At 36.0% G+C, this 20474-nt stretch overlaps 1 protein-coding gene and 1 pseudogene across 6 annotated transcripts in view; both read right to left on the bottom strand.

The window, feature by feature from the left end:
• LOC109793985 (uncharacterized) overlaps positions 1-17429 on the bottom strand; it is a 37088-nt gene extending 19659 nt beyond the window's left edge. Inside the window, exons 1-3 of one of the 6 annotated variants that reach the window (XM_083063597.1) lie at positions 16860-17429; positions 16676-16765; positions 16449-16568 (exon numbers count right to left, since the gene is read on the bottom strand). In XM_083063597.1, coding sequence (XP_082919723.1) covers positions 16449-16568; positions 16676-16765; positions 16860-17105 — 456 coding nt within the window. In that variant the 5' untranslated portion in view covers positions 17106-17429. Of the gene's footprint in view, positions 1-16448; positions 16573-16675; positions 16766-16859 lie in introns of all 6 variants that reach the window. The other 5 variants (XM_083063594.1, XM_083063593.1, XM_083063596.1 and 2 more) reach the window with 5 other exon arrangements.
• Positions 17430-18021: 592 nt separating this feature from the next.
• On the bottom strand, positions 18022-18468 carry LOC109793506 (thaumatin-like protein 1 pseudogene; annotated as a pseudogene).
• Positions 18469-20474: the final 2006 nt, after the last annotated feature.

Genomic DNA, 20474 nt, shown 5'->3' on the forward strand with positions numbered 1-20474 from the left:
ATTTCCCTGTGCTGGAAGTGGCCTCAAATCCTTGCTCAAGGATCAAGCATTGCTCAACAAAGAGTAGGAAAAGTTTGGACACTAAGACCTAAAAATTTGACCTAATTTAGTGACCAAAACTTCTCCTAAACTTCCTTCACTTGAGTGACCATTTCTTTCACCTTGTGAGGCAGCCACCATTAACTTTTTTTGTTGTGATTCTTTGCAGGTCCAGGAGCATCAAATTTGAAGAATTAGTGGTGGATTAAGACACTTAAACAAGTGTTAGAAAAGTTGAACACAAAAACCGTCACTAAATTGGTCACCAAAACCGCCATTTATTGCTTTCTAGGCTAGTTTAAATTTTGCAATCTCTCTTGTATTTTAAAATCAATTTGTAAAGCTTAGAGGGAGTATTAAGAAGCTGGTCAGGTATATCTAACTCCTTGTTAGCATCCTCACGTGTAGTGCTAGTGGAAGTGGCTTGGAAATTTCATATGTTTCAAGCTTCCACTTAGGATATCCGACTAGTTGCTTACATTGTTTCCTTTAAGTTCTTTGTCTTTTAATTGCTTTATTTTGTTGCCTTGAAACGTCTAGACTTGTGTAGATTTACTTGCTCACGTTTAGTTTAGTCTCAAAAAAACAAACAAATTGTGAAAAAGCATTCAAAATTTTTGTGAAAAGTTTTGGGGAATTGGAGATACCACAAAGGAGTTTAGTGATTTCCACTTGAAAAGGCTTGGTTATTAAGTGGTTCTTTGTAGCTCACCTCCCTTGATAGTGCAACTTGTACACTTAGACTTCCAAGTGTTATTTTCATTCCTAGAAAATACCAAAAACATTTTATAACTTTTTGCATAGCATATACAAAAAAATTCTTTTGTTTAATCATGAGAAAATATTTCTCAAGTGGTAGTGAATTAAGCTCTCCAAAAGGTTTTTCACATTCTACTCAAAGGCTTAAATCACTAACACCTTGGACAAAGCAAGAAGCTTTAAAAAAAGAAAAAGAAAAACTTGAAAAAAAAGCACAAATTGCAATTTTAGAGGAAGAAATTCACATTATTAAACAAAAGAGAGAAAAACTTTTAGCAAAAGAAAAATTGAGAAAAACAAGAGAAAAAGAAAGAAAAAAGGCATTGCTCTTAGGGAAGAGTAAGGAGGAAAATAATTCCTCTAAAGGACTTGTGAGTGAAGAGAGTTGTTCTACCACTAAAAACCATTTACAAAATACTCTCTTCATAAATAAAGACCTTAACTCTTACCCTAATCTTACCACTAGTCATGAAGTAGAGATTCAAGAACAAATCATTCTAAAGAAAAATGAATCTCAACTTCAAGATGTAGTGAAGAAGGAGTGGACTACATTTAGTTCCACTTCTTGTGCTACTTCCTTGGAGGTGCCCAAGGAAGATAGCCTTCCTCTCTTTAGGAATCCTTCTACCATAGTTGTTCTAATAAAGCACCCAAATTTTGGAATATATTGTTTGATAGATACATCTTGTCATATTTCATATTCTATTTTTGATCTTATGGGAAGTTCATCTTTATTTGAACTTAATTTGCACCCTTCCCTACAAGACAAAAATAGTTTATATGAGTTTTCAAGATTTTCCAAGACATTTTATCTACCAAACAATATGATTCAAAATTGTTTAGGACGTTTTCTAGTATTCTTTTCTTTATATTTTAGGAAAAGCCTAGGCTACCATTTAGGGTATTTTAGGCAAGATATTGTAGTGTTTAAAAATCATTCTTTTCATTGTCTTAGTCATAGTGTTATTACATTCTTAGGTTTTACTTCTAGGTTATGCTTAGGAAAGGAGCCTATTTCTACTTTTAGGGAGTCTAATTTTTATAGTTTATTTTTTCTTAGGCTAGATATAAGGACTCCTCTTAGGATCCATAATCCATTTTCTCATCATAAACATGTCACCTCTTATACATGGTTTGTTGTGTATGTAGGTGATGTTTCTTATTCCATGCATCCTCGTGATTTGAGGGCAAATCCTTTTCAAGAGGGAGGGGATGATGGAATCATGCCTAGGAAGGCAAGAGGTGACATATTGAAGGAGCCAAGAGGAGTTGGCTAGACATGAAGGTTTGGGCCAGTCAGGGCCCAATGGGCCTGATGGGCCTGGGAAGGCCCAAGTTGAACTTTTCATGGGCCATATTTTGTTATAGATATTTTCATATGTTTTGTATACATCATGTTAGTATAGGTATCATATATTTTGGTCTTGTATTTTGGACCACATAGAGTAGCATTTTAGGTTTTAGGCTTGTTGGGCCTAGTTTTGGGCTTCATGGGCCTTTGGGCTTTTGGTACCCAATATTGGGCTCATTTTCATTCTTGTAATTTTTCCTTTCCATTGTAATTGTTTGACCAATGTAATTAGGTCATTAGAATAGGAAAATACAAGGAATACTAAAGTATGCTAATTAGGTTAAACTAGGTTTAATTTGGAAGCCATTTAAGTTACATTTGAGTCACATGTTTTGCACCATTGGTGGCTGAACATGTGACACTCAAATTAACCCTAAATGACTCTCAAATCAGACCTAAATGCACCTTGGTACCTAAATTTTCAGACTTCCACATGTGCACCAAAGTTTGAATTCAAATTTCAAATTTGAATTCAAACTTTAGGCGCCAATTTGTGTAGCTTTGGTTTAGGTGCCTATGTGCTTCATTTCCGTGCATACTTAAGTCCTCCCTTCACATTTTTGTATTCACTTTTGATCATAATTGAAATTTGTGAGCCATTGGCCGAGTTTCCTCTCTCAAAAGTCCCTTAGAGTTCATCTTCAAAACCTTAGGATTTCACCTTAGAATCCTCCTCTTTGAAGTGTGCTCTCCATTGATGCTTGAGCTTGGATGCTTCCCTCCTAGTTCTAGGTTGAGTGCATCCGTGAGTTCTTAAGCTTCTAAGTGTTTTTGAGTTGAAGAATCAAGCCTCCATTGAAGAAGATCCGGCCTAAGCAAATCCGTGGAGAAGATCATCCATCACTTCTCCTAAGTTTGCTATCATTTAGCATTTCAAGAGCTTAAGCAAAAAACTCACTCAAGCACCTGTTCTAGCTCTCCCTGATTTTAGCAAAACCTTTGAGCTAGAATGTGATGCTTCAGGTCTTGTCATAGGAGCTGTGTTGTTACAAGGTGGTCATCCCATAACCTATTTCAGTGAAAAACTTCATGGGGCTGCCTTGAACTACCCTACCTATGACAAGGAGTTGTATGCTTTAGTTCGAGCCCTTCAAACTTAGGAACATTATCTTGTGACCAAGGAATTTGTTATTCATAGTGATCATGAATCACTTAAATATTTGAAGGGTCAACATAAATTAAATAAGAGGCATGCAAAATGGGTTGAGTACCTTGAGAAATTTCCTTATGTCATCAAATATAAGAAAGGCCCTACAAATATAGTAGCTGATGCTTTATCAAGAAGACATGTGTTGTTGAATATCCTAGGCTCTCAAAATACTAGGGTTTGATGACATAAAGGAATTGTATGAGAAAGACCTTGATTTTGCTAACTTTTAATCTTTATGTATTCAAAAACCTTATCAAGGTTACTATATTTCTGAGGGGTTTCTTTTTAAAGAAAATAAACTTTGTATTCCCCAAGTATCTATTAGGAAACTCTTGGTAAAGGAGAGCCATGAGGGTGGGCTTATGGGGCATTTTGGGATTGAGAAAACTCTTTCACTTTTGAGAGAAATTCTTTTGGCCTCATATGAAAAGAGATGTCCAAAGATTTTGTAGTACTTGCATAGCTTGTTTACAAGCTAAATCTACCACAAAACCTCATGGACTTTAGACCCCCTTGCCAATATCCAATGCTCCTTGGGTAGACATTTCCATGGATTTTATCCTTGGTTTGCCTAGGACCCAAAGAGGAAAGGATTCCATCTTTGTGGTTGTGGACCATTTTAGTAAAATGGCACACTTTATTCCATGCCACAAAGTGGATGATGCAAGTAGTGTGGCTAAGTTATTCTTTCAAGAAATTGTGAGACTTCATGGGTTACCTAAAACTATAGTTTCAGATAGAGATGTTAAGTTCCTTAGCCATTTTTGGAAAACTTTATGGGCAAGGCTAGGAACTAACTTCTATTTTCTACCACATGTCACCCCCAAACAGATGGGAAAACTGAGGTAGTTAATAGGTCTCTTGGGACTATGTTGAGGGAAATCCTCAAAGGCAACAAAAATTCATGGGATGACTATCTCCCTCATGTGGAGTTTGCCTACAATAAGGTGGTCCATAAAACCACCAACATGTCTCCTTTTGAGATTGTTTATGGTTTCAATCCTCTAACTCCTTTAGATTTATTACCCCTTTCTGATGTTGCTTCTTTTATCCATAAAGAAGGTACATCTAGCGTTGAATTTGTCAAAAACTTGCATGAGAGGGTTAGGAATCATATTCAATCCCAAACAGAAAAATATGCAAAATATAATAACAAGGGTAGAAAGGAAGTTGTCTTCAAGGAAGGAGACTGGGTTTGGCTACACCTTAGGAAGGATAGGTTTTCTTCCAAAAGAAAGTCAAAACTTAGTCCTAGAGGAGATGGACCCTTTCAAATCCTTAGAAAAATAAACAATAATGCCTATGTCTTAGATCTCCCATCTGAATATGGGGTTAGTCCTAGTTTCAATGTCTCTGATTTATCTCTTTTTACAGAACTTGCTACACAAGAAGAGGAAGCTTTGGATTTGAGGACAAATCCTCTTCAAGAGGGAGGGGATGATGGAGGAGGCCCATGGGCCAAGGGCCCAACTACTATGGCTATGGCAAAGAGGATTCAAGAAGAGTGGGTCCATGCTCAAGAAAAGCCCATCACACTTTTTAGTTAGGCTTTGACTCAAGCCCAAGTAGAATAAGAGTAATGTAGGTTGAGGGGCCTTTAGGCTTGTATTGTATTTTGGGCCTTGTATTTTGGCCACTTAGAATAGGAATTTCATTTTGTGGTCATTTGAATTTAGGGTTAATTTAGGGTTACATGTGCTTAGTCATTTGCATGTAATTAGCATAGCATTTGGTATGCATTTCGGCCATGTGCACACATGCACATGGTGTTACCGAAATGCAACTCAAATGGATGCCAAATTACATCACAAATGAGTGCACATGGGATGGTGACTGGTTGGCACCAAAATTTGAATTTTTGAATTCAATTTTTAGTGCCTAAGGTTAAGTAAACCATACCATGGTTTTACTTAACCTTAGGCTAACCCAATGATGGAGGAAGCCCATGGGCCAAGGTCCCAACTACTAGGGCTATGGCAAGAAGGATACATGAGGAGTGGGCCCAAGCCCAAGGAAAGCCCATCTCTTTGTTTTGTTGGGCTTTGATTCAAGCCCAAGTAGATTAGGGTTAGTATAGGATTGGGCCTTAGTGCCTTGTATTTCTTTGGGCCTTGTATTCACGGCCATTTAGATTAGGATTTTCATTTAGAGGTCATTTGAATTTAGGGTTATTTAGGTTGCATGTGTAGTTGCATTAGAATGTAATTAGATTCACATTTGGAGTGCATTTCGGCCATGTGCAACACATGCATGTCGCAACCCAAAAATTTTCGATCTCGCGACTAATGGTTTAGACATCCTTTTAAAGATCTCATTAATTAAGGAATACCCGGACACCAGACTAATCCTTAATTAATGGTTTTGAAAAATGAGTTCATGGAGTCGCCACCAATATTTTACTCGAAATATTGGAAAAAAGAAAAGGTTTTTAAAGATCTAATAATGGCCTTGATAACCAAAATTGGGTTCGGGGGTCGATTACGTGTAAGGAAGGTATTAAGCACCCCTACAACGCCCTAAATCGGTACCCTATGATGAAGATAACGTAATAAGAATTAATAGATTAAATATTAAATCCTCTTTAATAATATTTATTTACATACTTAAAATATAAATTAAGCAATTTCTCTAAAATATCTACATTATGACGTTTATTATAATAAAAAAGGAAATAAAAAATGAGGAATAAAAAGAAGAAAAGAATATTGAATGAAATACCTCTTGAACAAGCTTTATTGAATCTTCAAATATGGAAAAGGTGCTTTGTGGCGACCTTTCACACTATAGTATGCCTCACAAATCTCAAGAAATACAATAGGAGGGAGAGAGAGTATAGAAATGCGACACAAATCTCAAAAAAAAATATAATAGAAGGGAGAGAGATAGAGAATTTCCGTGCTCAAAGGAGTCTTATTCGAAATTTCTCTGGCCACCCTGAAAACTGTGCCCGAGGCTTCAATTTATAAGCATCAGATGTGGGCCGGAACGGCCCGTTCTAGATTCGGAACGGCCTGTTCCGGATCCGAAGTTACGTTCAAATTACGTACCCTGGAACGGCCCGTTCTGAAAACGGAACGGCCCGTTCCGGTATTGGAACGGCCCGTTCCGGAATTGGTTTTTTAGGTCATTGAGAAGCCTTGGAACGGCTCGTTCCAATTCGAGATCGGCCCGTTCCGGACTTGGGAACGGCCCGTTCCGATTTTGGAACGGCCCGTTCCGATTTTGGAACGGCCCGTTCCGGGCTACTAAAAAAAGTTAATTTGGGTTTTTGGGCCCTCTGATGTCCTATCTGGTTTGTATGCCCCCGGACGAAATTGGGTGTCTACAGCTGCCCCTCTTTACTTGTCCTTTGGAATAGTTGTGTTGCTTTTCCAAAGGCAAGTAAAGATGTAGACATTTCGTCCGGGTCTTCTTCTCGTCTCTGTGTTGATGCTTCTACGTTGCTTCCCTTGGACAAATGTATTTGCTTGTAACCTCACCCTTTAGAGCAGTTGAGCATTGATTGCGTACTCTATTGGGTAAAAAGGTTGACAAACTGTACACCTGACCTTCAGTCTTTGACCTGCTGATGTTGAGTATTGTTGTGCCAGCCTCTCCAAGCCGCCTGCTAATATTGTGGGTATTATTGTGCCGGCCTCTTCAGGCCGCCTGCTGATATTGTGAGTATTATTGTGCCAGCCTCTTCAGGCTGCTTGCTGATAGTGAGTATTATTATGCCTGGCCTCTCCAGGCCGCCTGCTAATGTTGAGTATTATTATGCCTGGCCTTTCCAAGCTGCCTGCTGATGCTGAGTATTATTATGCCTGCCTCTCCAGGGCGCCTGCTGAATGTTGAGTATTATTATGCCTAGCCTCTCCAGGCCGTCTGCTGATGCTGAGTATTATTATGCCTGCCTCTCCAGGCCGCCTGCTGAATGCTGAGTATTATTATGCCTAGCCTCTCCAGGCTGCCTGCTGAATGCTGAGTATTATTATGCCTAGCCTCTCCAGGCTTCCTGCTGATGTTGATGATGCGATTCCCCTTTTTTTATGGGAGGACGTCTGATGAAGACGAGGATTGCTAGTAAGTGGTGCCCTTGTGACAGTGGGCAAAGGAGTAAATGATTAGTATTATTACGCATGGCCTCTCCAGGCTGCCTGCTGATGATGATGATGTGATTCCCCTTTTCTTTGGGAGGACGTCTGATGAAGACAAGGATTGCTGGTAGGTGGTGCCCTTGTGATGGTGGGCAAAGGAGTAAATGATGGGTGACAGAGATTCTAGTGTTGCCCCTGCCATGTGAGTATTGTGATGCCTCTCCAGGCGCTTGTTGCGAAGTCCTTTTGATTTTATTGATGATTGATTGTTTGATTGTTGACGGATGCCCCATGGTGAGTATGGATGCATGGATGCACATGAAAATGCAAGATAGGAATGGATTGGATTTTTTATTATATTATTTTATTTTTATTTTTTTGTAAATTGAAGTTATACCCTTTTGTGCACACTTGTGCCCTATGCATGCTATGCAATGATGCCTCTATGCTAATGCTTAAATGCATATTGATTTTTCTTTCAAGAAATTAATCTATGCGCATTGATCAATGACATGGATTGTTAGCCTTTTAGCCGTGTCGAATTTAGTGTTGCTTTTTTGAACCTGAGATTTGTGTAGTTCAGCCCTCTCGCTCGTACCGGATATGATATATTAGCCCTTAGATTAGGTGTACCTAGACTCTGTTCTAGGACACCTCCATCTTCTCCTTGTGAGTGTTCACTGTGCATACTCCGTGTATCTCTCAATTTTATCTTAATGCCATATAGGTCAAGAGGAAAGAGAGGAAGAGGATATATATATATATATATATATATATATATATATATATATATATATATATTGTAAAAGTTTTGGTAGAAAGGATTTTTTTCAAAAATGGTTTATAGAAGAATGGCTGGCCGAGGTAGGCTAGTGGTTTAGGCTGATGAACAAGCACATTCAAAGTGAGGAAATCATCTTTCGCGTTAGCTTATTATTTCCTTCAAAGTTAAGCGATGACTTGGGATTGCATATTGATTAAATGATCTTATCGAGCCGCCTTTCGGTTTTCAGCTCGGGATGCTGCTTTGTCCTAATTTTTGCCTAGGTTACTTGAGATGCGTTCCCTAGCGGACATTTTCTTTTGATCCTTACTTTTGCCTAGGCTACCCTTTTTGTTTGTGGGTCTCCTAGCGGACCTTGCCCTAATTTTTGTGCAGCCCCCTTAGTGGGTTTCCTGCCAGACTTTTGCAGCATTTGTGATCATCTTTCATTCCTTCATTAAAGGGGGATGCCCCTTGCACTGATTTCATTTGGACTTTTATCCACAAGTCATGCCCAATTTGATTGATCTTTATGTGTTTTTTTATTGTGTATTAAGCTATTGTTTCTGATGACGTCCTTATTTCAAATGTACTTGTTCATTTAAGGTTTGCTGACGAGGCTTAGAGTAGATAAGAGGGAGAAGAGAAACGAAATAGAAAAATGTATGGCATTAAAATAGAATTTTTAATCTACACGTGCACATTTAATGTAGCTCGAAGGTCCGGGCATGCCCCGAGTTCGTGATTCATACACAGAGAAGTAGAAGGAGGTTGCCCCTTAGAGAGGCCTAGGTCATCTGACTGTAGAGCTAGTCCTCCACTTGCTTGGATGTGGCACTTTGTGTAGAGGGAGGTCCTTTGGCTTCTTCTCTCGTGAAGGTGTTGTTAACCCATATCCTTAGACTTTCTTGAGTAGAAGTGATGATAGAGCTTTTCATGGAGTCTTGCTTCTCAAGAGGAACACTTAAGCTGTCTCTTGATTTTCAGCTCGAACAAACATTGCCCCTTTTTGTGTGTGTGTGTGTGTTTTTTTTTTTTTTTTTGCCTAGAACGCCCTTTGCGGGTTTTCATTCTAGTAGCTTCTTAACAAGCAATGCTTATCTCTTGTTGAAATCACCTTTTGAGAAAGCTCTATTCACTTTGCCTTAGTGTTTGAGAGATTCGTCATCCTCAGGTTCTCTTTACTAGCTTGCAACTCGTTAAGAGTGTGGATCCATCCATTCCCTTTGGATTTCACGGTTGCACGACACGATCTTATCCTCTTAGGGTAAGCGTTGGCGTCTTAATGATTGTGGAATTCTTTACCCTCAACTCTTTATGCATGGCTTGTTTCCATTACTTCCGATTAACGCACATAGGTTAATTTCCCTTTTTATTCTTATTTATTCTTTTACAAAGAGGGATATGTTCTAAATGAATGTAATGCAGAATGTAGAGAAAGTTGAGAATAATAAATATCAGTTTCATTGATTTGTTTATTTGTGAATGCTCAAATAGATTTCAACAGTATTAAGTGAGAATCTATATTAGATTCTAAGAATACTTACTTCAACAAACATATCAAAGCAAGGGCCCAACCATAGTATTTTTTTAAAAAAAATTGATTTGGGCTTTTTTTCTTTATAAAGCAGATATTGTCGTATATTAGAGCATTCACCGGCAACCTAATCCTCCTTAGCTAATAAAATAAAATGAATGAAATTAATGAACTAATCTAGAATGCATGTCCTTTTTTTGCCTAATTTTTATCATGTTTCTATGATCTAAAGGAGAATGATGCATGGTAAATATGAGATTTCTTTTATTGAATTTTTTTTTTTTTACAAAAAGGAAACTACCTATATGATGTTAATGGAATGCTGACCTAAGAATGTACAAAGGGATATAAAATTTTATTATTATTTTTTATATTATTTGTTTGCTTATTTTAAAATTTCAATCCACTCTTATTAGAACAAAATAATACAAACAAATGCACACACATATGCTCAATCAACGTACACCCACGAACGATCATGATCAAATTCTTGGTTTGTGGTCCCTGTCAAGAAAAGTGCTTTGTATAGGATGGTTCTAATCTCACTGGTCTTTAAGGCCCCCAAGGTGCCCCCATTATAGGGACTCAGTATCTTTGTCACCGTCACTTGGCAAACTCTAAGGTCTGTCGCAGTATTTCGGGCTAGAGTAACCGATTATCACCTTGAGTGTGATTTCCGACAAGGCTCGCAGGCTCCAAGGCCAAACTTGGACCGGTCGTACGTCAACCACTTCCTATGTTTAATACCCTCATGCCCCCGGGTGTAGGGGAAACTGTTGTGTGCAAAGGTTTGTGTACAATTTTATTTCAAATAGGTGCGGAATTTAAATAAGCAAACAAATATCAAAGCCAAACAAAGGAAACAAACAAGGTAAAGGGAAAAAATATTTAAATTATTATTTTTATTTTATTAAATTCATCAATTAAATGGGCCTAACCCTCTTTAAACGTCCCCAGTGGAGTCGCCATCTGTCGCAACCCAAAAATTTCCGATCTCGCGACTAATGGTTTAGACATCCTTTTAAAGATCTCATTAATTAAGGAATGCCCGGACACCAGAATAATCCTTAATTAATGGTTTTGAAAAATGAGTTCATGGAGTCACCACCAATATTTTACTCGAAATATTGGAAAAAAGAAAAGGTTTTTAAAGATCCAATAATGGCCTTGATAACCAAAATTGGGTTCGGGGGTCGATTACGTGTAGGGAAGGTATTAAGCACCCCTACAACGCCCTAAATCGGTACCCTATGATGAAGATAACGTAATAAGAATTAATAGATTAAATATTAAATCCCCTTTAATAATATTTATTTACATACTTAAAATATAAATTAAGCAATTTCTCTAAAATATCTACATTATGACATTTATTATAATAAAAAAGGAAATAAAAAATAAGGAATAAAAAGAAGAAAAGAAGATTGAATGAAATACCTCTTGAACAAGCTTTATTGAATCTTCAAATATGGAAAAGGTGCTTTGTGGCGACCTTTCACACTACAGTATGTCTTACAAATCTCAAGAAATACAATAGGACGGAGAGAGAATATAGAAATGCGACACAAATCTCAAAAAAAATATAATAGAAGGGATAGAGATAGAGAATTTTCGTGCTCAAAGGAGTCTTATTCGAAATTTCTCTGGCCGCCCTGAGAACTGTGCCCGAGGCTTCAACTTATAAGCATCAGATGTGGGCCGGAACGGCCCGTTCTGGATTCGAAACGGCCCGTTCTGGATTTGGAACGGCCCGTTCCGGATCCGAACGTTACGTTCAAATTACGTACCCTGGAACGGCCCGTTCTAAAAACGGAACGTCCCGTTCTGGTATTGGAACGGCCCGTTCCGGTATTGGAACGGCTCGTTCCGGTATTGGTTCTTTAGGCCATTGAGAAGCCTTGGAACGGCCCGTTCCAATTCGAGAACGGCCCGTTCCGGACTTGGGAACGGCCCGTTCCGATTGTGGAACGGCCCGTTCTGGGCCACTAAAAAAAGTTAATTTGGGTTTTTGGGCCCTCTGATGTCCTATCTGGTTTGTATGCCCCCGGACGAAATTGGGTGTCTACAATGCACATGGTGTGATCCGAAATGCAAACCAAATGGAAGCCTAATGACATTCCAAATGCCTTGCACATGGGTGATCCGGTTTAAGCTCCAAAATTTGAATTTTGAATTCAAATTTTGGGCGCCTAAGGTTAAGTGAACCATACCTGATGGAATCATGCCGAGGAAGGCAAGAGGTGACATATTGAAGGAGCCAAGAGGAGTTGGCTAGACATGAAGGTTTGGGCCAATCAAAGGCCCAATGCGCCCGATGGGCTTGGAAGGCCCAAGTTGAACTTCTCATGGGCCATATCTTGTTTTAGCTATTTCCTTATATCTTGTATATATCATGTTAGTATAGGTTTCCTATATTTTAGGTCTTGTATTTTGGACCATCTAGGATAACATTTTAGGCCATAGGCTTATTGGGCCTAGTTTTGGGCTTCATGGGCCTTTGGGCTTTTGATACCCAATATTGGGCTCATTTTAATCCTTGTAATTTTTCCTTTATATTGTATTTGATTGGCCATTGTATTTAGGCCATTAGATTAGGAATGTAGAAGGTTTTCAATATTAAGTCATTTAGGCTAAATCTAAGTTTCATTAAGGTGTCATTTGGCATGAATTTAGGTCACATGTTTTAAGCTTGTATGAGCTGAACATGTGCACCCTAAATGCACATCAAATGAGTCTTAAATGCAACTTAGATGATGCTAGTTGCCATGAATTTCGGATGAGCACATGGTATACAAAAATTTGAATTTCAAATTCCATTTGAAATTCAAATATTGGCTCTAAAGTTGGTCATTTGAATTTAGGCGCCACTAGCTAGCTTCTTTGGCCTATATATTGACACCTTCACCCTTATGTAAACACTTTGAATCATTAATGAGATTTCTGAAAATTATTCAGCCAAGTCTCTCCCTCAAAGTCACCTTGACTGAAAGTTTCTTAGCTTTCTTCTAGGAAATTAGGTCAAACTTTGTGAGCAATCTCATGCTCCTTTAGCTCAAGTGCTTCCTTCTCCTTCCATCTTCATCTTTTTCTTTCCTTCCGTGAACCATCCATCTCTTCATCACCTCAAGGAAGTGATCATAAGGCCGAGCAACTCAAGGAGTGGAGAACATTAATTCCTTTCCACTTGGAGTTGCCATCATTTTGGTATCAGAGCTTAGGTTCAACACTTGAGGTTAAGTTCTTCATTTTCACCGATTGAAATTGTGTGTTTGTGTTCTTATATGTCTCATTATGTTCTTACTGTTTGGATCTAATTTTTCTACTCAAAATTTGATAGATCCGATTCAGTGATTATATTTGTTTTCATGCTCCTTTAGCTCAAGTGCTTCCTTCTCCTTCCATCTTCATCTTTTTCTTTCCTTCCGTGAACCATCCATATGTTCATCACCTCAAGGAAGTGATCATAAGGCCGAGCAACTCAAGGAGTGGAGAACATTAATTCCTTTCCACTTGGAGTTGCCATCATTTTGGTATCAGAGCTTAGGTTCTTCACTTGAGGTTAAGTTCTTCATTTTCACCGATTAAAATTGTGTGTTTGTGTTCTTATATGTCTCATTGTGTTCTTGCTGTTTGGATCTAATTTTTCTACTCAAAATTTGATAGATCCAATTCAGTGATTATATTTGTTTTCATGCTCCTTTAGCTCAAGTGCTTCCTTCTCCTTCCATCTTCATCTTTTTCTTTGCTTCCGTGAACCATCCATCTCTTCATCACCTCAAGGAAGTGATCATAAGGCCGAGCAACTCAAGGAGTGGAGAACATTAATTCCTTTCCACTTGGAGTTGCCATCATTTTGGTATCAAGAGCTTAGGTTCTTCACTTGAGGTTAAGTTCTTCATTTTCACGATTGAAATTGTGTGTTTGTGTTCTTATATGTCTCATTGTGTTCTTGTTGTTTGGATCTAATTTTTCTACTCAAAATTTGATAGATCCAATTCAGTGATTGTATTTGTTTTCATTCCACAATCACGAGGAGTCTAGAATTCTACTTGTGTGGTTTTCATTTTGTTTGAGTCATTTTTTTTCTTTTAAATTTGATTCGATCATTTTGAGTATTGCATGTGTTTCTTTTAATTTTTGAATCCAAAGTTTGTATAGAGTCATGTTTAGTCATTTCATTGTCATTAATTCAAGATGTGCTTAGTTTAGCATTTTGTGTGATTCATTTTCTACTTTCAAATTGCTTTGGCCGAGAGCTTCTAAATTTGTGCCTTGCTTATGTGCTTTTTCCTTTGCAAATTTGAGTTCATATTCATCACTAGTTCATTGGTGGATTCTTAGAGTTAGGTTTCCATTGTGTCATTCTTGTTTGTATTGTTTAATTCCAAGAAAATTTCCTTAAACAAAAATGTGTGTTCATTTTGAATTGATTGTTGCCTAGTAGAAGTAGTTCATTTTGGTGCATAATTGGTGATCCATGAAATCTAGAAAATTACTTGTGAAAACAGAGGAAAAACAAAATTGAATTGAAAAGGAGTTTGAAAGAAAAACTGAAAAGAAACAAGTTCATTAGAGATAAGAAATTGCACCAAAATTTCGTTCAAATTTGAACTACTTATAGCTGAAAATTTTTTAATCAATTCGAACTTGCTTTATTCATATATAGTGGCTGGAAAATTTTCTGGAAAAAGGCAATATACTACGTGGCATCCACGTGGTCAATAGCTAACTCCGTTAAATAATTTGGACGGAAGTCCCAAATTGAAACCAATTAACTTATGAGGGACCAAATTGAGACTAAAAATAAAAGTGGGACTAAATTAAAACAAACAATTATTATAAGGGATCAAAATAGGTTTCTAGCCTAAATTTTAATAGAGAAATAAGAAATGTGGCGGAAGATTTTGAATAATGACATTCATGCATATATCTACCATCTCATATATTCCTCTTTTTCCTCCGCTTTAATCTATCTTAAAATGGGGTAAATGTTCATATTTTTCTCAAGAAATTACAAGAGATGGTGGTTTTATTCAATGAATGATAAAGCTACAAGTGGAAGAATTATTAGGATTACAAAGTATTGATGAAGGAAATGAACTAATCTCTGTTATACATTACATGATATGGTATTTCAAAATTTTGAAAATGAATGAGACTGTGATATAGCTAGAAGAAATTAATCAGCAATCCACACTACTAGAATTTTTTCTATTACCTAAGGATTTTCCTAGGAATTTTTCATTAAAATTTGTAGGAAATAAGTTTTTTGCGAATTTTTTTACAAATTTATTTTCGCAACTAATACCTTCGTGGATAATTGTTTCTTGCCAATTTCAAAATTCGCAAAAAAAAATTCTTATGATTTTTTCTATAAAAAAAATCTGTAAAAAACTTTCTTGCAAAAAAAATAGCAGCAAACTTTCTTGTGGAAAAAGAATTCTTAGAAAATTTGCAAAAAATATTCTACAAATTTTAAAATCCACAAAATTTTTGCAAGAAATTTTCCACGAAATTTAAAATTTACAAGTAAATTTCTTGCAAAATTAAAATTTCCCAAGTAAATTTTCTGCAAAATTAAAATTTTGTAGGTAAATTTTCTGCAAAATTTCAAATTCGCAAGTAAATTTCCTAGGAAAAATCGCAGGTAATTTTTTTAATTTTTTTTAATATTATGGTATCCTGCAAGTTCCCAGGTCTGGGCTGTTTACGATGATGATGATGGAATGCCCCGCTATTATGCTAGAATTCACAAGGTGGTTTCAACAAAGCCATTTAGAATGCGGATCAGTTGGCTTAACTCTCGAAGCAACAGTGAATTGGGCCCAATAGATTGGGTAGGTTCTGGTTTTTACAAAACCTGTGGGGATTTCAGGACTGGCAGGCATGAAATAACTCATTGTATTCCTAATAATTCAACTTTCAGCCTTTGGAGAAGCTGTGAATCGAGTAATTTACTTACACAAAAGTTTGAATAAGTTTAACACACACTAACAATCATATATATATATATATATATATATATATATATATATATATATATATATATATATATATATATAACAGAGTCAAGCCCGGATGTAATGGCATCATCAACATTGGATTATAAAATGAATATTCCAGCAAATAAAAACCATTAACTTATTTATGCATTGATTTATTCTTTTTCAGCAACACTTGAATGGAATATAGATCCTCGTCGAACAACAACTTTAATTTAGACGGCGACAGTGAATGAAGCAGTGGATACCCCACTGATTTCAGTTCATGTGGTTTCAGTGAAAGAGAGAATTGAATCATGTATACAAACTTATTCAAACTTTTAATTCCATGCCTTCTACAATCCCAACAAAAGAGCACCCACGAAAATAACACCACAGGACCCTCAGCAACAGTAGTATGATATATAAATGGGATATATATATATATATATATATATATATATATATATATATATATATATATATATATATATATATATAGCTGTAATCCAATGATTAAAATTTATTTATTAATGGATGAGACATTACTCTACTTTAATTTTAGAACAAAACACCAACAAAATTCAATATGTTTGATAAATAGTAAATTCTTTAATCAGATTCGATTTTTTTTTTTCAGTTTAACCAATGATCTTTAATTCAAATTTTAACCAATAATTTTTATTTTAAATTTTAAGCATACAGATATATTAACTAAATATTTGAATAAACTTTTCGGTTAGAAGATATTCTAGAGAACCAAAATAAATAAATAAATAATTCAAAACTTACGTTTGCTTTCCATTGATATGGCTTTGATTCTGAAGCCCCCAACCTCATTCGCCACGGGAGAAGTCTTATCATCCTTGTCATAAATAAAAGCGAGAAGAACATGCTTGAATTCCTCATATGCTTCCTTAAATACAAAGCCAACCGTCAGAACCAAAAAAATACCGAAAAAAAAGGAAGAAAAAAAAAAAAAGAAAAACAGAGTGAATTCAATTTGACGAATTCAATACCGGATAATCGTCGAGTGCGCAAGGAGCGAGAGCCGTCCTGAGACACTCGATAGCAGAGTCTCGATCCTCCGCGGTCCCCTTCCGAAGAAGCTCAATAAATTTCAGCAAAAAGGGAAAAAAATGAAGTTAGGTATAGGGTTGGTCAAAATTTGCGATGCGAGTAGAGAAGAAAAGGAATGAGAACCTGTTTGTGCAAGCGGAAGAGAATTTTGCGGTCGGAGAGGATGGAGGGGGCGTGGAGGCGGAGGAGGTGGAGGGCGGCGTCAATGGCGGCGGTCTCGAGGGAGTGTCTGATCTGGCGGATGAGGAGGCGAGAGTGGTAGGAGGAGGAGGTTGAAGGGGCGGAGGAGTCTTCGATTAGGTTTTCGGATTTAGCGAAATCGATTAGGAGAGCATCGAGGGCTTCCCAATTAACGGGCATCGACTCCATCTGAGTCTGAGATATGAGAAAACAAAAATCATAACAAATGTTATGCTGAGCGAGAAAAGGAGAGAAATGTTGTGACAGGATGGAGGTGATGAGGAAAAGTTTATAGAAGTGTTACGGTGACTTATTTGAGAAAAAAGTGTGCGAAGGTGTTTACGGAGGTGAATTACTTTGAGAAGTGTTGTGCAACGGTGATGAGGAAAAATGTAAGTAATACAGTGAAGGAAGACGGAAATGTGTGTTTATATTTATGGAGGATTTAAAATTGGCAGGAAATATTACTCAAAAAAAAATAAATTACTTACGAATTTATATTTAATACAAAATTTGTAAAAAAATAAAAAAATTCTTGCAAATTTTTTTAAAAAATTTTATTTGTAATAAAAAATTTATATAATTAATATTTTTATAGTAAAATTTACAAGAATTTTCTGCAAATTTAAAATTATAAAAATATTTGTAATAATTTATTGGAAATTTATATTTGCGAGAATTTTTGTAATAATTTCTTATAAATATTTTTTTCGTGAAAATTCTTAAATAGATGGCATATTTCTAGCAGTGCCGGTTCGAGTTTGGTTTCGAAAGTTGCAGTGTGAGTTTGAGCTTGAGTTGCAATTTGAGGTGGTTCTTGAAAGACAGCACTGGATTTGGGGCAGAAGTAGCAGTTGATGCCAAATTTGCAAACTAGATAGGATCCAGCCATGGTAAGAGTAGCTGTCACTCCGATTATGATTTTGATGATAAAGTTGCCCACTTCACTACCTCCGGACGCTGGCTGCTTCTTCAAGGCGTTGCAGAAGAAGTGGGGCAGAAAGTGATGGTATATAAAGAGCAGAAAGAGAGGCACAAGTGAAGGAGGCATGGTCATGAGAGTAAACGTGAGCGCCTGGACATTGAGTCTTGAAAAACTGTGAGCTCAAGCATGGCTCGGTTGGGCAGGCGTTCTGCAGGCCACGCCTTCTCCGTCTCTAATAACCTTAAGCTCCTTTGGACACGCTACGTTCAACTCCTTCACGCAACCTGTCCGGGTGCAGCTTAGGTCCTGCGACTCCACCGTAACGGGCAGGCTGAAACCCTTCACCAGGCTCACCGCGTAGAGGTCGTTACCGCCCGTGCCGTTCAGAACCAACTCCACCACAGTAACTGGCGGCGCCACTTTTCCCCTTGAGGCCCAGTCGCCGGTGATGCAGGAGAACTTTCCGGTAGCTTCCTCGGAACAGAGGGTCCGACCCCACAAGATTCCAAACCAAGTGGAAGGCACAGCGACGGTGTTGGACTCCCCTGGTTGAAGGACAAACCCGGTGGTTCTGCCGCAAGATGAAATGGCTGGCCAAATTCTGTAGCTGCACTTGTTTCTAATCATCAATGTTCCTGAACACCAGCATGATGTAAATGTAAATTAAAAGACTACCTTAGTAATATCAAATACTGTAAAAGAATCAAAGAAAGTATGAGAAAAGAAAGCCAATAAATTCAAAGAATTGAGAAGAATTCTTCATATATTATGGAATGGAATGAATACAAAAAAATGTATTTATACTGTGGAAAACAACGGAAAGATAAAAAAATTATAACAGATAAATTATCTGATTATAATAATAGAAAAAAGAAAATTAATAATAAAAAATATCAGCTAACACCCCTTCAAGCTGGAATGGATGTCAAACATTTCAAGCTTGGAAATAATCTGCTCAAAAGGTCTTGGACTAAGAGCTTTAGTAAAAACATCAGCTAGCTGATCTGCAGTAGAAATTGGTAGCAACTATATTAAACCAACTTGCAATTTTTCCGAACAATATGACAATCAACTTCAATATGTTTGGTTCTCTCATGAAAAACAAGATTGGAAGTAATATGAAGGGTTGACTGATTGTCACAAAACAAAACAATAGGATGAAAACTATGAAGACCAAAGTCATGGAGGAGATAAGAAAGTCATTGAGTCTCACAAGTGCTTTGGGCCAAGGCACGATATTCTGCTTCAACAGAAGATTTGGAAACAGTAACTTGTTTTTTACTCTTCTAGGAAATGAGTGCAGGTTCGAGAAAGAAAGAGAACCCTATTACAGAACTACGAGTATCAGAACAAGAAGCCCAAAAAGTAAATGTGATAAAAATACTAATCTTATTGCTTAACCAAAAAGTAAGTATACTTACTTGACAGGAATACGAATAAAAATAACACAGTCATGGTCATGGATGAACTTCTGGTATAACAAGCCATAAAAAATGCATTTCTTTTTAAGTCACGGAGGAGTTTATTTATAGGTTTTTGGATGCTCCTTATTTTAGCACCCACCACATATTAACTTGTGGAAGGTGAACTATTCTCAGACGGATCACATTGTCAAAGGTGGACTATGCTCAGACAGATCCAAATGACATTTTTTTATTCAAAAAATAATGTATTTTAAAAAATAAATTTTATATTATAATATATATATATATATATAAATTATCATATTATAAAATATAAATTTAAAAAAAATATTTATTTATTTGATGTCTGTCAAATTTTTAAAATAAATTAATTATTTTTATGTGAAGATGTATGTAGTACAATCCAATGGTTTAAGTAGAAGAAAGAGTGAAAAATAATAATAAATGTGATACAAAATTAAAAAATAAAATTAAAAAAAAATAAGAAATAAAATGATATTAAAACGTGAATATAAAAGTTTAGGATTAAGAATATAAGGGACACGGTGATTACATGTAGAAAGTGGCAGGAAGAAAGAAAACAAGTTTTTTTTTCCGTGATACAGCCTATATAGCATCTGTACATAACATTTAAGTGTGGGGTCAGTCTAAATGTGCATAAAATGAAAAGCTAGTTTAGTCAACTTTTCAGTTTCTTTTGTTGCAATTGATCACTGGAGAACCAGGGATTAACCATATGTCATGCATTTCATATCTAACCCGGAATTTAAATTAAATATTAAGTTTAATAAATAAATGAATTGAATTTAAGATATTCATTTAATTTTAATTGATTTGATATATAAGTATATAATTTATATAATAAATTTTTATTTAATTTTAATTTATTTAATTTTAAATGAATTTTTATAATTTAATTATAAATTAATAATAGTAAAATAAATGAATATTTTAAAATTTCATGATCATGAATTATATTTTTTATTATTTTATGTAAAGTAAAATAATTATAATTTATATAGATTTTAGTTATAATTATATTTTTTTAGAGTATACTTTATAATCTTGTCAAACTAATATAATAAGTTATGTTTTATATTTAAAATAAATAAATAAATATTTTATTTAAAATTTATTATTAAATTAAAATTTTAAAATATTAAAATAAAAAAAAACATGAATCATGGTTCATATAATTCAAGTTAATAA

This window comes from Cajanus cajan, chromosome 9, assembly GCF_000230855.2.
Source record: "Cajanus cajan strain Asha chromosome 9, NIPB_CcT2T_4, whole genome shotgun sequence".
In the NCBI taxonomy this organism is placed as follows: domain Eukaryota; kingdom Viridiplantae; phylum Streptophyta; class Magnoliopsida; order Fabales; family Fabaceae; genus Cajanus; species Cajanus cajan.